The sequence below is a fragment of the Thermobia domestica genome, chromosome 16 (assembly GCF_964235325.1).
Source record: "Thermobia domestica chromosome 16, izTheDome1.hap1.1, whole genome shotgun sequence".
NCBI classification, from domain to species: domain Eukaryota; kingdom Metazoa; phylum Arthropoda; class Insecta; order Zygentoma; family Lepismatidae; genus Thermobia; species Thermobia domestica.
In genome coordinates this window covers 89,122,723-89,138,088 of record NC_137469.1, presented here as the reverse complement: position 1 = coordinate 89,138,088, position 15,366 = coordinate 89,122,723, and the positions used below count along the sequence as shown (strand labels likewise).

Genomic DNA, 15,366 nt, shown 5'->3' with positions numbered 1-15,366 from the left:
CCCAAATATTTTTTCCTCAATTCCGGAATGAAAGATCGATTTAAGAGCAGCGTGATATGCTTCGGAAAGAAACATCTATTTCTTTTTTATTAGGGTCATTTCATAAATCTGGAAACTGTGCGACAACCGCCAAAGAAAAATGTAACTTATGTGTAAATTCGTGTGTGGACGTCGTGAGAGATTATTTAAAGGGTGTTACCTGTTTGCTGTGTAGGTACCATACTTTTCCTTGTACTGTTGTACTTTAGTGTTTATATTAAACCCTGATCAAACAAAGTATTTAATCAACGTATCTTTCGAGTGCTTTCTGCCGTTACACACACAGACACCATCTGTTGATCTCTACAAAGTACCTTCCTGAGGCTTTTAAATGGATACAGTGGAAGTTTTTTTTTTTTTTTTTTTTGTTTTTTTACGAAAGTTACCATGAAAAATTATCTTATAATTACACAATACGTATCAGGAACAGTGGCGTCGCCTTGTGCAGTTCGCAAGAGCACGTGAACCACCAAGTATCGTGGGCTGTTTGTTGCTCCTTCAGATATTTAATAATATTTAGAATATTATTATGTTGTCGTTTCGTTTCTATTATTCGCTTGCTTTACCCCTTGCGTACATCCACTCCATCATCACACCACGTTCACAACAGAGTAGCGGGCGTGATAGGCTGCTCTTTATGTAGTACGCAAGGGAAACGCGGGCAGCTGAGGGGAGGAACTGATGTCTCCTGACGTTTAAATAAGATTTGCACGAGCAGCGTTGACAAGCTCTGTTGTTGACTTATTTCCAGTAATGTGGCGCTTTCAACAGAATCAAAGAATGAACTTCTGCGTTGACAGCTGTTGTTGACTAATTTACAGTAATGTGGCGCTTTAAACGGAATCAAACAATGAACTGCTGCTTAAAATATAGAAAAGATTATAGTAGTACTATATAACTCATTCTTTCAATCAGTTATCTACATTTCTTTTTATCTCAATTTCTCGTAATGAAAATATACTACTGGAAGAAACAAAATTACGGCTTTCCGAGGTCGTACCAAGTAGAATGGGAGGTTTAAAACCCTTCCGCAGAGATTTTTACGTTAATGCAGAATAAAATTAAATTTTAATTTATTTTGAAGACTTTCTTTAAATATGTGTAATCTCTGATGTTTGTAAGAAAAGCGAATAGCTTATCGAAGATACTATACTTCGATACTTGGTAATATTGCTAAAGTCTTACCTTCTCTATTGTGGGAACCTGAAGGAAATTTTGGAATTGATTTTTTCAACATTCATCTTTAACACATGCAAAATAGAAAAAGATGAGTATTGAGATTTGCAGTAACGTACGTACAGCTGTAATCGGAAATGTTTTTTTTTTTTCTTTGGAGGGGGGCGGAACAGTAATGAAATGTCTTGAGATAACAATGCAAAAGTACATGGACAAAGCGTTACTAATTAAAGGTGCCTCTGCAACTATCATAGTAATTTGATACATTGTATGTTTCGTGTATACTATTAACAGTTCACTAAAGAGAATACATGGCAATTCAACTATACGAGTTGAGTTGATTTTGAGTTAAACGTCCCTTTCAGCAGCGAGGCTATATAAGACGGGACGTACTGATTAACGTGGAATCCAAACATCAGCTCCCTCTGGGAATCGAATCCGGGTCTCCCATGCCAAAGGCACTTACGCTAACCGCTAGCCACGAAGGAGCTCTTCAAATATACGAGATAGCAGACGTTTGCAGTCTTGATACCAATGAAGATTACATTTAGTATATTGTGAAATTGATGGTGAGTCTGTAGAAAGAGAATGGTATACAACAAAATTCGTGAAAATCATAGCAAATAATCCGAAGTTGTCTTCAGAAACTGAAAGTTGTGTTACCATATTAAAGAATATGAAAGCATTTAAAGGAGTTCCATAGCTCAAAATAGTCTCAGTGCATTAGCTATAATATCAACAGAGAAAAAAGTTGATAAAAAAAAACTTCAGAAGAGATATTGACAAGTTGATTACCCAGAAGATCATGAGAAGTAACTTCATGTACGAATGAAATGGAGCATTTGTTTATAAATTGGTGCTTTTCATTGTGTGTAATATATAGATGGCTACTTTCATTGATTATTTATAGCTTTTCCTATTTAGAATACTGAAAGAATTCTAGAATAGAATTTTCTAACGACGTGAACTACCGAAAAATTATATCACGAGATGCCACTGATCAGGAAATCTTTAACTTGGCATTGATTTTATCCTCTTAGTCTTCATAAACTTCAATCCAAAACAACAGGCTTTATTTCCGAAAAACACGTACCAAGATTCTTAAAATTGACCAAATTTTACGAAAGTTATAGGGGAACAGATGAACACAAAATTTATGTCGAATCAAAGGCAAGAGTTCGCTTACACTCGCTTTAATTATTGTTGACTAAAAGTTAATATATATTAGGGTCTATGTTATGTTCTCTTGATGATGATGGCGGTAAAGTCAGGTCAGTGAAACGATTGTTGGGATAAAGGTCATTAAATAAGTATAGCGTTAAAATCCAAATCTTACATTTTCTCTCTCTCTCACTCACTCTCTCTCTTTCTATAAAAGCAAATCTTGTCCCTATTAGATATTTATTACATGTCAAAACATTGAAATATTCGCTTCTGGTTTTCAATAAAGTACTTTTAAATAACAATGAGTGGCCTAATTCTGAATAAAACAGTACATGGTAGAAAATGGGTATAAATATGTAACTTAACGTCAAATTATCATGAAATGTAAGTTTACTACAACTTCTATAAAATTAACACATATTTTTAAAGGAAGATAATGGTTATTCACAGGAAAAGATTACCTGAATGCTGAATACGTATATGTTTTCCTTCGGACAAGGAATGATGGCAGCTAATCCCTCAATAAAGAACGAAAGGAGAGGAGATAAAAAGGCTTCTTCAGTCATATCATTTAAGCGGACGGTTATAGAGTTGAAAAGCATATCCTCTGTAATCAGTCGCACACTAAGCTGCATAATGGCCTTAACTTCATTTACTCCATCTGAAACAAAGAAAGGTATTAGTAACTACACAATTACGCATCCTGTACTTACTTTTTATGCATACATTCTTTAAATACATATATTCTCAAGAACGTATTGCGTATATTGCTCTTAAGTTCCTCTTCTACACTGTCATTTGGACAAGGCCACATCTTCATGAATCCATATATGTACAGCCAAACAAATCAAGTGGCCAATTCAAATGTTTTACGTTACAGTGGAACGTATTTAAACTGAATGCAACTCTTAGTTCAAAAGCAAATGTCAATTTATTCAAGTAGACAATGTACGGAGCAATAAAACACAGTACTATACTTCAACTTTTTTTTTAAATAAATAAACATCAGGTGGCTAACTTAATAATTTCCTACTGAACTTCGTGGTTTTCATTCCACTTTAACTCTACAGACTAACAAAAATAATCATAAGATAATAAAATGAACGAAAACAAGAAGATTATGTATTGTAACTCTTGTTAACCTCTATACCAGAGTTGTGCGCTCTACCTCCAAACAGTTACTCTTTAAAATTAATTAAATTAAATATTGATTGCAAAATCAAAATCACCAAACTTATGTACAGAGTGGCAACAGTAATTAACTTTCTAGAAGCTTATGGTATTCTTAAAGTTCAATTTTTAATATCAAGAAACTACCTAAGCCTCGTGTATCCAAACAGCGCATATACAAGCCTATGGCAAGAGGCCTATGAAATGTACAAGGAAATTTTAGCAATCTTATAAATACTCCGTAGATTCGAAAAAGTCAATGCACTACGCTTGTTATGCGATTAGAGTCATGTCACTACTTAGCCTGAGCACCAAAGTGTGAAACACAAGTATTTCACAAACAAACAAAAGCATTTTTAGATCTTTCTCTAATAAATTTGAAACGACGCTGGACTTACGATCCGGAATCTTTCATACGTTTTTTTTAAACCTATACATAAATCAGTAGGTGTTCAGTTAGCTTTATGGTTTAAGAATCCCTAAGGTTAATCATCGCAGAAACAAAAGCACATCACTAGATTCTATCTTTTATCGAATCAATCCTGTCTGAATTATTATCTACTTCCTTCTCTCACCTCGACTTCCTCACTAGTGTAATAACCAGCATGTGTGCTTTTCGTGCATAGGGTTCCGGGGTTCGACTTACAGCGGAAGAACACTGAATGCTGTAATTGTTTGGATTCTTTACATCTCATACAGCATCGTGTTGAAATAGAATACTAAACTTAAAGAAACAAACAAAAAATACTCCTATCTTCTTATGAATATAGTCAAAGGTCTCTTTGCAACTAGCATTCTTCGTATCCTGTGTGTATTTTCCAAGCGAGTGATATATCTTGCCCTTCTTAGAAGTCTTGGTTTTATTATCCATCTGGCATTTGGTGATTGTAGCTATTGTGAAGTTCCGAATTATGTAATTTTCTAAATTCTTATGTTTGTCGTCTCCTTTCGAACCAAATGCTTTTCTCCATACTTTCATTTTGAAAACCCTCAGTTTTCGTTCTCTACATGTCAATGACTTCCAAGTTCATACAACGGACAGAAGTGTGCGTTCATAGATTTAAGTCTTCGGTATCAGTCGCAACGTCAAAAAGATATTGTATGGAGTTGTAACATGTATTTTCCGCTGTTATTCTACTTGCTGCTTCCTCATAGATTTCGTTCTATTTTGTAACAACCGCGCCTATGTACTTAACATTTATTCACTCTTCTGTCTTATTATTATTATTGATTCATTATAGATCAGCAGTATTCTATTTTAGCGAACAAAGATGTAAAGCTCTCTTAAAACATCCAGCCTTACCTGTCACAGATACTTCCATTGTAGCTACTTTTGGCACATTCGTATTTAACTGAGGCGACAGCATTATTTCTCCACTGGTTTCGTTTAACTGGATTAGATTGGCATTATTTCCCGATAGGATTTTATATTGAAGCTGAAAATAAATAAACACATTCACAATACTTACAATAATTAAAATAATCTCAAAGATAGTACTTTCAATTATTTTAAGAAAAAACTTTCTAAAAAGTTATCCTGGAATATAATGAGGATTTACTTCAAACAACTGCTACAGGAAATAGTGAAGATCTAACAAATGAAGAAAAGAAAGAAAGAACAATATCAAGATTCATTACATCATTTTTGAGATTTCAAGTAGCTCTTAATTAGAACCATTCCAAGGTATTTAACTAAATTTTATTTTCGATTCAGCGTTGGATTTTTAAGCAATTTCATTTAGGCAAAACATGAAGGATCAGATCATCACATAACACCAAAATTTTATATAAGCTTTAAAGACACAGAAAATACACAAAAATTAGTAGAATATATTACCATGACGTGATGAGAATAATCCTCAAATAGAATAATAATTTGAATTAAGTGATCTAGTTGAATGTATCACTTTGTACCCTGTACGATAAAGAACTTCCTACACTGAGATTTGTATTAAAACAAAAAAAAAACAAAAAAAAAAAAAAAAAAAAAATGACAGCGGAAAAATTTGTGGAGTGAAGGTAGTCAGGGGAAAAGAGAGAACTTTGAGTAAACCCACGGGATACGATATTATAAACATAAAGTCATGTAATCACTAATTTAGGGTAGAAATACTACTACTTCCTAAACTGTAATAAAACCTTAGTGAATTCGTAATATAATTGCTAGCATAATGTCCTTCTGAAAATGGGCCTTTTTAAAATACTATTAAAAAAGTTACACACAAACAGTGATCTGAGGAAAGGAGGAGGAGTATACGGAAATGCACCGTTTCTACGAAGCAAACGCCATATTATACTGGGTGGTTCAATACATAAGTTTCCCTAAGGTGTATATATATATATATATATATATATATATATATATATATATATATATATCTGTAAACTACACATACATGTGTAGGTGGGTCCTTCCTCACTTCTCCACATAACCCCCACTGAGGTTCAGACATCTTTCTCACTGTGGCACCAATTTGTCCAAACCTTTTGAAAGAAATCAGGGCTCTGGTTATTTAGCACTATCCTCACATTCCGTTTTATTTCTTCATCACTAGTTTACAGGAGACCAGATCGCTTATATCGAACTTGAACTCAGGTTCAGGGAAACGCAATGCGACATAAGTGACCTAGTTTCTTTTTGACAATAACTCCCACCCCCCACTCAGCACGCAAACAAGACACAAAATTGAAGAATTAGGGTGGGAACGGCTACCCCACTCTACATACAACCTCAATTTAGCGCCGGGTTACTTTCATCTTTTTTCGGTGTTGAAGTCTGCATTGCAAGATGAATGTTTCGAAACAGATGAACATGTATTTATAGTTTAAAAATGTATCTTAAAAAATAAATATTTTACAGCTTGGGGAAACTTATATATATTGAACGACTCATGTATCTGGAATATGCTAATTAATATGTAGAATTGACGGCAAAAATAACTTTCAATCTTGTTGCACATGCCTACAAATTACCCAAAGAAAAAATTGTGTTCAATGTAACATTATTAAAAAGGAAGTAAAACAAATCCAAAAGATTTACCCAAAACTTACAAATGTAATATCTAGAAAGACAGTCTGAAGCAATTAAAACTGAAATAGTGCATCCTGAAAGTAAGCAAAGATATAGAAGGTTTATTCATTATTAAGGTAGAATATAAAAATTATAGCAGTAAGTAGACCTACCTGATCACTAACATCAGCATCAAAGGCTGGAACTCTTCCAATGCTGTCAGTTGGAAAACAGTTTCGGAAATTGTTGAATATAACATGAAAATTCTGCAGCATGGGGGCATTGTCGTTCACATCAGTTACATGCACTTCAACATTGATGTCATTCCGTAAAGGCGGGGATGCAGCTCGAACAACAAGATCATATTTCTTGTGAGGAGACTCGTAATCTAGCTCAACCATTGTAAGTAGCTCTGCTTTTTCACTACCAGGCCTTGTGACAAGAGAAAAGCTTTGGGCATCATCTCCTCCGATAATCGAATACTGTATCACAGCGTTCGGCCCTTCATCAGGATCATGTGCATGAATTTCACCTACAGTAGAACCAATTGGAGAATTTTCAGAGATATAAAGCACAATCTTTTCTCCTTCAAACACAGGGGGAGAGTCGTTAATATCTTCAACTTGGACGGTTATGACAACGGAGGCCGAAAGTGCAGGTGATCCTCTGTCAATAGCATACGCTACAAGCTCGTACTTTGCAACTCGTTCTCTGTCGAGATTCTTATTAGTTCGAATAACTCCTGATGTTGGATCGATGCTGAAGGCTTCATCTCCGTCATTACCATTTGTAAAAGTGTACCGAATTCGACCATTTAAACCTTGATCAGCGTCTGTTGCAGATATCTGAACTACACTAGTTCCAACAAGAGCGTCTTCTGCTACTGAACCTGCATATGAAGCCTTCTTAAACTGAGGAGCATTATCATTAACATCGGAGACAATGATTTCTACGTCGGTGGTATCTGAAAGAGGAGGTATTCCGCCATCTTTGGCTGTGACTGTCAACAAATAACCTCCAAGAGTCTCCCTGTCCAATTCCTTCGTCGTTGTTATGGCACCGGTTTGAGAATTAATTGTAAAAGCTGATGTTTTATCTTCACCGGCCAACGTGTACACGATCTGCGCATTTGGTCCAACATCTCCATCGGTTGCACTGATCACGAGAACAGTAGTTCCTATAGGAGCATCTTCGAACACGCTGGCAGAATAAGGAGCATTCTCAAAAACAGGCGGGTACGTGTTTGCATCAGATACGTTAACATACACAGTAGCTGTGTCATACCGTCCACCGTGATCAGATGCTGTTACAGTTAAAATGAACCTCTTCTCCTGTTTATAATCCAACGGCTGCGATATTGTAATCAAACCTTGACCATTTTGCGATGTTATTCCAAATCGACCACGTACGTTTCCACTTGTGATTTCATAATGCAACCTTGGGTTTTCATCTTTATCTGTAGCTGTTACACTAACCACTGGAGTGCCTGGTGGATCATCTTCCGACACAACAGCTTCGTATATCTTTGGATCAAAGACGGGATCATTGTCATTAGTATCTTGTACTATGATAATCACACTTGCTGTTGCGCTCTTTGGTGGAGTGCCTCCGTCTTTAGCAATCACCTGAAAAATAAAGAATACTGATGCTAAGAACAGTTTCAAGAAACAGTAACAAACGTTAACTTACATTGTGTTCAGAAAATAAATGTACATATCTAACTGACAAATATCTAAATGCATTTGTTCTAGAATGTAAACAAAATTTACAATTATAAATAACCTTTTCTCCTCCTTTAACCCAACTCTGAAAGGAACATACAGTTGAAAAAAGCCTAGTATATACACTCTAGTTGTCAAATTGAAACACGAAAAAAAGAGACGTGTGAGTGAAATGAAATTGATACAAAAGATTCTTCATTTCTATACAGACATTATTGCAATTATAGAACTGAACAACACAGTGCCAAGCCTCTGTGTGTTAAAATCAGTGTCTTGTATTTCGTGGTATCAAATTAAACAGCCGTTGGATGTGTTTCCGAGAACTACCTGCAACGCTGCTTGTGTGCAAATCCCAAAGACACTTACATTGTCTGCTGGAGGATCATCACAAAGATGCCGATCAATCATATACCACATATGTTCGATGGGCTACGTGTCCAGGTGACTGTGCACATCAGGGAAGCAGCAATACCCATCATTCTTCGAAGGCTTCCACATTCCGGTATATACGTGGAAACGGATTATTATGCTGATAATATGGCGTCTGGAGTTGTCTGAAACAAAAGTATGAGCGGCGGATAGAACTGTCCTCCTTCAATGTGTAGCAGTTGAGATCACGAGTTGCACCTAATGGCACTCCATACCATTACATCTGCCGTTCGGCCGCCATGACGCTCAATAATGACGCTGACACACTGCGCTCAGTACAGTAGATTGTACCAACACACTGTCATCATTGCTGGACAGGTTAAAGAGTGATTCTACAGAAAACACGTCTGTCTGCCAATTAGCATTCCAGCGACAATGTTCGCAGATCCATTTTAACCTGAGGTGTTCATGGCTCTTGGTCAATGGAAGCCAACACAAATCCATGCGTGTCGCAAATCCAGTATTCATCGGATAACATCAAACTGTAGATACTGTCTGTTACGAGGCAATTCCTAAAGCCATTGTCAGTTTCCAGTTTACTTACATTTATGTTTTCTTTTAAATATATGATATGCAACCATTCGAAGATAGTGAGAATTATCTGCAATTATGTAACAGACGATTGATTTGTAATACCAATATGGAAATTATATAAATTTTGTTTAGAAATTGGGGGAGTTAGACTACATAAGTATTGCAATTTTAAACGACTGAACTTTCCAGCCATATTGAAATACGGTAATGTGGAATTCTATAAATAGGCAGAAGGGAAGTATCAGACTGTCTTAAAGTTAAATCTGTCCTACTCTCATCCTGATTGTTATGGTTGCTGATATGATGTCTTATATCTGAGACCGAATATTTTTGATACTATTGCCAACACTTGAGAAATGATGAAATATTGGAAGTTAGTTGACTGCATGAACAGAAGTAAAGTACGACAGTAGGAATCACATAGGTGATTAATTAATTGTTATATGTTTATATTGTTCTACAAATGAACTTTAACCCATTCAATTAACGTTTTAATTTACTAGATATAAGAATTAAGCGAATGAATTAGTTATTAAATATGAACAATGAAACGAAGTAATATAAAGAATATAATTCGAATATATTTATTAATAATAATTATATAAAGCGCCATCCACAAAATATGAAGAATGTGGTTAAAGTAAATTAATGAACAGAGTATATTAACGAACGAGAAAGTAAAGACAGTGATCAGTGTTGATTGTCTAGTTCTATTTCTTGAGATTTATTGGTTGCATGATTTGCCTACATATATATAATCTAACGTAAGTATGTCAGCCTTTAACTGTATATGCCCATTATGCAAGTAATATTTATATGGCTATTCTCATTTTGATGTTGTACAGTCTGTCACGACCATGCGAACAAGACGTCTATCATTTCGTGCTGTAATCATATTACGCGACCCATTGCCTGGTCGCTGTTGTGACTACTTTCTTCCGTACATTATTTTCACACACACCACACATCAGTGTCGTGGCGTAGTATCCCATACAACAACCAAATTTGTGGTTATGAAAAGCTGCTTTGTCATTGACCGAACATGCGTCTACGTTCGAAATAGCCATCTGCTTACACTGTGTCTTTTGACGTCGACGAAGCATTGTGACACTTGTCCGGGCATTCCTGTTATCTTATTAATACTCCACTACCTGAATGCTGTGTAAACCACCGTGGGAGCTGCTAGGCTCACGCACGCACAATGCCGTTGTAATTGTAATCTTTCGTATATACACATCACATCCTCCCGTACAAATTGAGTTGAAAACATTTCCGTCAATCTTTCTTGGTGCTTTTTGTAAGCTTTCCCAAAAAGTGAACGACAAGAAGATTTCGAACGTTTCTTTATTAATATATTAAAATTTGCTGTATATAAACAAACTTAAACTAAAAAAGAATAAAATATACTATTTACTATTCTGATAATGAAAAAAGAACTCTTCCTATTCATTTTGCCGAAAATTAGCAAGGGTAAAAAGATAAGAAAATTAAGTTTTTAAAAAGGCAATTTGGGGTTATATGAAGAATACGCAAAGAAACACCAATTATAAAGGACCTTCATTCCAACAACTTCCAGGATAATCATATTTAAACGATACAAAACATCATTATATATGATCATGTGAAGAAAGCCATATCTAAAACAATATATATATATATATATATAACAATTAATAGTTCCATTGAATGAGTGAAAGAAATGTTTCTGCTAATCCTTTGTATTATACGGCCGCCATTATCGAGAGTAAAAATACAATAAATGAAGTTAATGACCTAGAATGTATTGTATTTTGTCGCAGTGTTTCCATAATAAAAGCACATATGATTCAATTTTCAGAGTAACATTAATAATACTTCTATTTATTTTTGAACAATCTTCGAGAATTACAAATAGTAATATAAGCAAGGCTACCTATCCCTAAAAAGAAACGAATTTTGACTGAAGGCACTATTCATTCTGAAACTCACAAAAATCACAGTAAAAAACGAATTCAGTTTTGAACATGATTATATGAGAACTCTCCAAGTCTACTACACTTGCACGAATAGGCTAGGACTTTTTTGTTGACACAATTTAATACGCAAAAAAGCAGGAAAAATACTTTTTAAACTAGTTGGAATCGCATAAAATGTTTTAAATTGGCTCCTTAATATAACTATTTTTTCTGATCAACAGTGTGTGCTTCTGATCAACAGTGTGTTTAAACGACAGTACATGAGATTGGAAACCTAGTGAAGTCCTGTGGTGGATCCTAGTAAGTTTATCTTAATAAGAAAACGACCTACAAATAATAATTTCCAATTTGACAACCTTCTACCCACATGACTTAACAGTATTAAACTTGCTTGAAAACAAACTAAATGGAAGACCAAAGAAAGAAAGAAAATGTTTCTGTCGTTACAGCTCACAAACTATAGCCAGCTAGACATGAAAAGACCTTCCATTGGTGTAGTAGTTGGGTGATATGTGGTTACAATTGCGGTTAATTCGTTTAGTGTTTCGTGGGGCGCGGTGGCTCAGTGGTAGAGCGTTTCTTCAAATAGCTTCTCAATTACCTTACAATGTTGGCGTCAACATGGAAAAATCCTGTACAAAATCAAAACCATGCGTGCCTGTCAACTGGCAAAAGTGGAACACCCTGAAGAAGACTATTTTTCTTAAAGTACTATATCTGACTAAAAATATTAAATTAATTAATTTCACAAATTCTACTTGAAGTTGCAACACCCTTAAAGTTGTTAATAGTAATGGGTTCCGGTCTTGAAACCTAAATAAATGTTTTAATTCAGTGTGCTTCGGGAAGAGAAGCGAAATACGAGTATATTACGACATAGCTCAAGATCGTTACAAGCTGCCAACAACGCTGGGCAACTTTGCAATGGTAACCCAAGGAAATTACATATAACAGTTTTGTTACAAAATGTATTTCTCATTTCTCTGTAATGTCACTTTCTCTTCAATATAGATTTCGGTTCCGGCCCTGGAAACGATTCTCTCGGAAACTTTGTTTCCGTATTGAGTTTGACACCATTTTTATCACAAAATATCATTCGGTTCAGCGCTTGGAATCGTTTTCGGTGGAATAGGTACCAATTCTAGAACCGAAACTAAGTACAACCTATTTATGCCTATCAGTTCCGCTACCATTAACAACCCTGCAACAAACACGAAAACTCATCGTGTCACTGGAACTTAAGTAACAGAGAATCCGTTCGGTAAGTGGAAGATTTGGGTTCAAGTCATGGCCAGTGAAGAAGTCATTTTTTTCTGCTTTCCAATAAGGACAAAAAATAATTGTGACAGTACCACTACAAAGATAGATCATCAAGAAAATCCTTTATGTCAGGGTGTTGCATACTCACTAAAGTTAGCCAAAGCTAACGGAACACGTAAGTCAAATTCAACTAAAACATATTCTTATGTTCTCAGAAACCATCTCTGGACGCAATATACATGATGAAAATTAAGAAGAAGAAGAAGAATTTTCTCGCTAATTCCAATTGACTACATCAAATACTAATATGTTAAGGGTCACTTAGAGATCAGCTAATTACATTTTAATCCACTGCTTACCTCAAATTGAAAACGTGACTGTTCTTCTCTATCTAATTCCTTGGTTGTGTAAATCCAGCCGGTATTAGTATCCACCGAAAGCGGCAAGTTTTCAACATTTCCTCCGCTTTTATCCCTGAGGCCAATGCTATATTTAATAGCAGCATTATCACCTTCATCACCGTCATACGCTTGTACTCGAACAATACTAAAGCCTGAAGCTACGTTTTCCGAAACAGATTCTTGGAAGACTGTTGTATAGAAGCGGGGAGAATTATCGTTTACATCTTTTACGTTGACCAGTAACTGAGTGGTGTTGGATCGGCTGGGGCTACCTCCATCTGTAAGAAAAAAAATTAAGTATGTTAGTTAACAGAACGTTATTCATGTAACTCTTGCAGTTAAGTTTTAATAACTGATCAAGATAGGATCCTTGACACGATAGGAAATCAGAACGTCTAAATCAGATTAATATTAATTGACTATAGAAATAGATATTCAAGTAATAAAGGTTAATACTCAGTTTTTTATACAGGGTGTTACAAAAAATTGTCTCAATATTTTGGGAATAGATTCCTCAAATCAAAATAAGAAAAAAGTTCACATGGGCCTGTGGTCGGAGGTGCATATTTTCAAAGTAGGGATGGCCTTTTTCGAAAAATCTGTTTTTTGATTTTCGGAAATTTCATTTTTCGTTTTTTCGTTTTTCGCTTTTTCGAAAAATTTTTCGTTTTTCGAAAAAATTTTCGTTTTTCGTTTTTTCGAAAAAATTTTCGTTTTTCGTTTTTTCGAAAAAAATTTCGTTTTTCGTTTTTTCGAAAAATTTTTTGTTTTCGGAAAAGCCATTTTTCGAAAAAATGTGGCCATCTCTATTTCGAAGTTCTAGGGTGCCGAAAACGTGAAAAAATGATATTTAAAGGTCCATAGTTGCACTACTATAGGACCGATCGTAGTCGGGTCAAGACATCACTGAGAAACTAGTATGTGAACTATCTAAATATCCATCTTTCATAACCTCCAGTACTTGCTAAATCATTTTTAGAGAGACTTGTTTGGGAGTACTTGATCACTCTCCATCTACCTCTGTAAAAAATTGATGTGCAAGTACTGTAGCATTCTTAAACATGGATATTTGGATAGTTCACATACCAGTTCCTCAGCGATATCTTGACCCGACTACGATAGTTCCCATAGTGGTGAAGCTATGATCTTTTAAAGTTCACTTGTTTCACATTTTCGGCACCCTATACCTCTGAAACTATCCACTTTTGAGCACAGGTCCATATGAACTTTTTTTTTTTTTATGTGAGGAATCTGTTCCCAAAATATTGTAACACATTTTTGAAAACATTCTGTATAGGTAGTCCTTAATTTTAGTTTTCAATCTATCCATTCACTCTTCCAGTTTTCTATTACCTTCTTGAACTTAAAAGGTAAATAACTGGTCACTCTAACTCTATTTTATTCGTTCCGTAGTCTCATCTAACTACATTAGGTAAACGTTTTAAATAAAAGTAAAATCTGAGCAGCGCAAACATTTATTAATAAACTGTGTTACAGTTTCGACAATATATCATTGCCTCCATCAGGTATATTATCGGCTGTGCGTTTTACGAAAAATGACAACTATATTGTTGAAACTGTAACACAAACTATTAATAAGTATTTGCTCCGCTTAGATTTTATTTTTATTTAAATTATACGTAATTTTACGTATAAATTATACGTAAATTATAAAATAAAAGACAAATTCTGACCAAAGCATGTACTACTTATTAAACTGCAATATAAAATTACAGTTTCAACAAAGTTACTTTTTCTTCATCGGGCATATTATAAAATACAATCTCTAAGACTATAGCTTATATACCTCAGAAAATGAGAAGTTGTTCATTAAAATAACACAGATGTGCCAACTAAAAGGTTTAGAGTACAAGTTTAAAGTACAAGTTGTATAAGTAAAAGTTGCAAATGTGTAGTCAATTAAAAATTGTTAAAAAAGAAAGGACGGATCATATTGACTCCTAGATATGACCTCCTCTCATTTTCTGAGCTATATAAGCTGCAGTCTTAGAGATTGTACTTCATAACGTGTCTGACGAAGGTAAAGATACTTTGCCGAAACTGTAACGCTATTATTTGTTAGATAGTATATACTTTGGTCAGAATTTGTCTTTTATTTCATGCAAGAAGTTCCAAAGCTAGAATGAGCGGTATTCAAACCTAAATTATAAAACATAAGCAGTATTCAGACAGTAAACCTCTCTTCTGGCACTGGCATTCACACATGCAAAGTGATAACGTGAAAGCAAATGTCCTCTTTTCCGAAATAATTTTTGGATTCTGGATTATATATATATATATAATATAAAAACCAGAATCCTAAAATCCTATAATTTCCTTTAACATCTATACAATACTAGAGAGAAAGTATCACTAAAGGGAAAATATTATTTCTAACAACCACAAATACAATATCACTTAGAACAGACGGGACAATGGGAGTCATCCAAGCTTCTCAGACAGTACACACACAGAGATTTGTTGATAACACTTGTCATTCTGTGGCC

The 15,366-nt window shown here is 34.9% G+C and overlaps 1 protein-coding gene across 1 annotated transcript in view; it reads right to left on the bottom strand.

Annotated features, from left to right (window-relative positions):
- The window catches only part of stan (Protocadherin-like wing polarity protein stan), a 113,541-nt gene that overhangs the window by 82,402 nt on the left and 15,773 nt on the right, over window positions 1-15,366 (bottom strand). The window contains exons 4-7 of the mRNA XM_081742734.1: window positions 12,818-13,137; window positions 6,733-8,184; window positions 4,853-4,985; window positions 2,841-3,040 (exon numbers count right to left, since the gene is read on the bottom strand). Of these exons, the coding sequence (XP_081598860.1) occupies window positions 2,841-3,040; window positions 4,853-4,985; window positions 6,733-8,184; window positions 12,818-13,137 (2,105 nt within the window). The remainder of the gene's footprint in view (window positions 1-2,840; window positions 3,041-4,852; window positions 4,986-6,732; window positions 8,185-12,817; window positions 13,138-15,366) is intronic.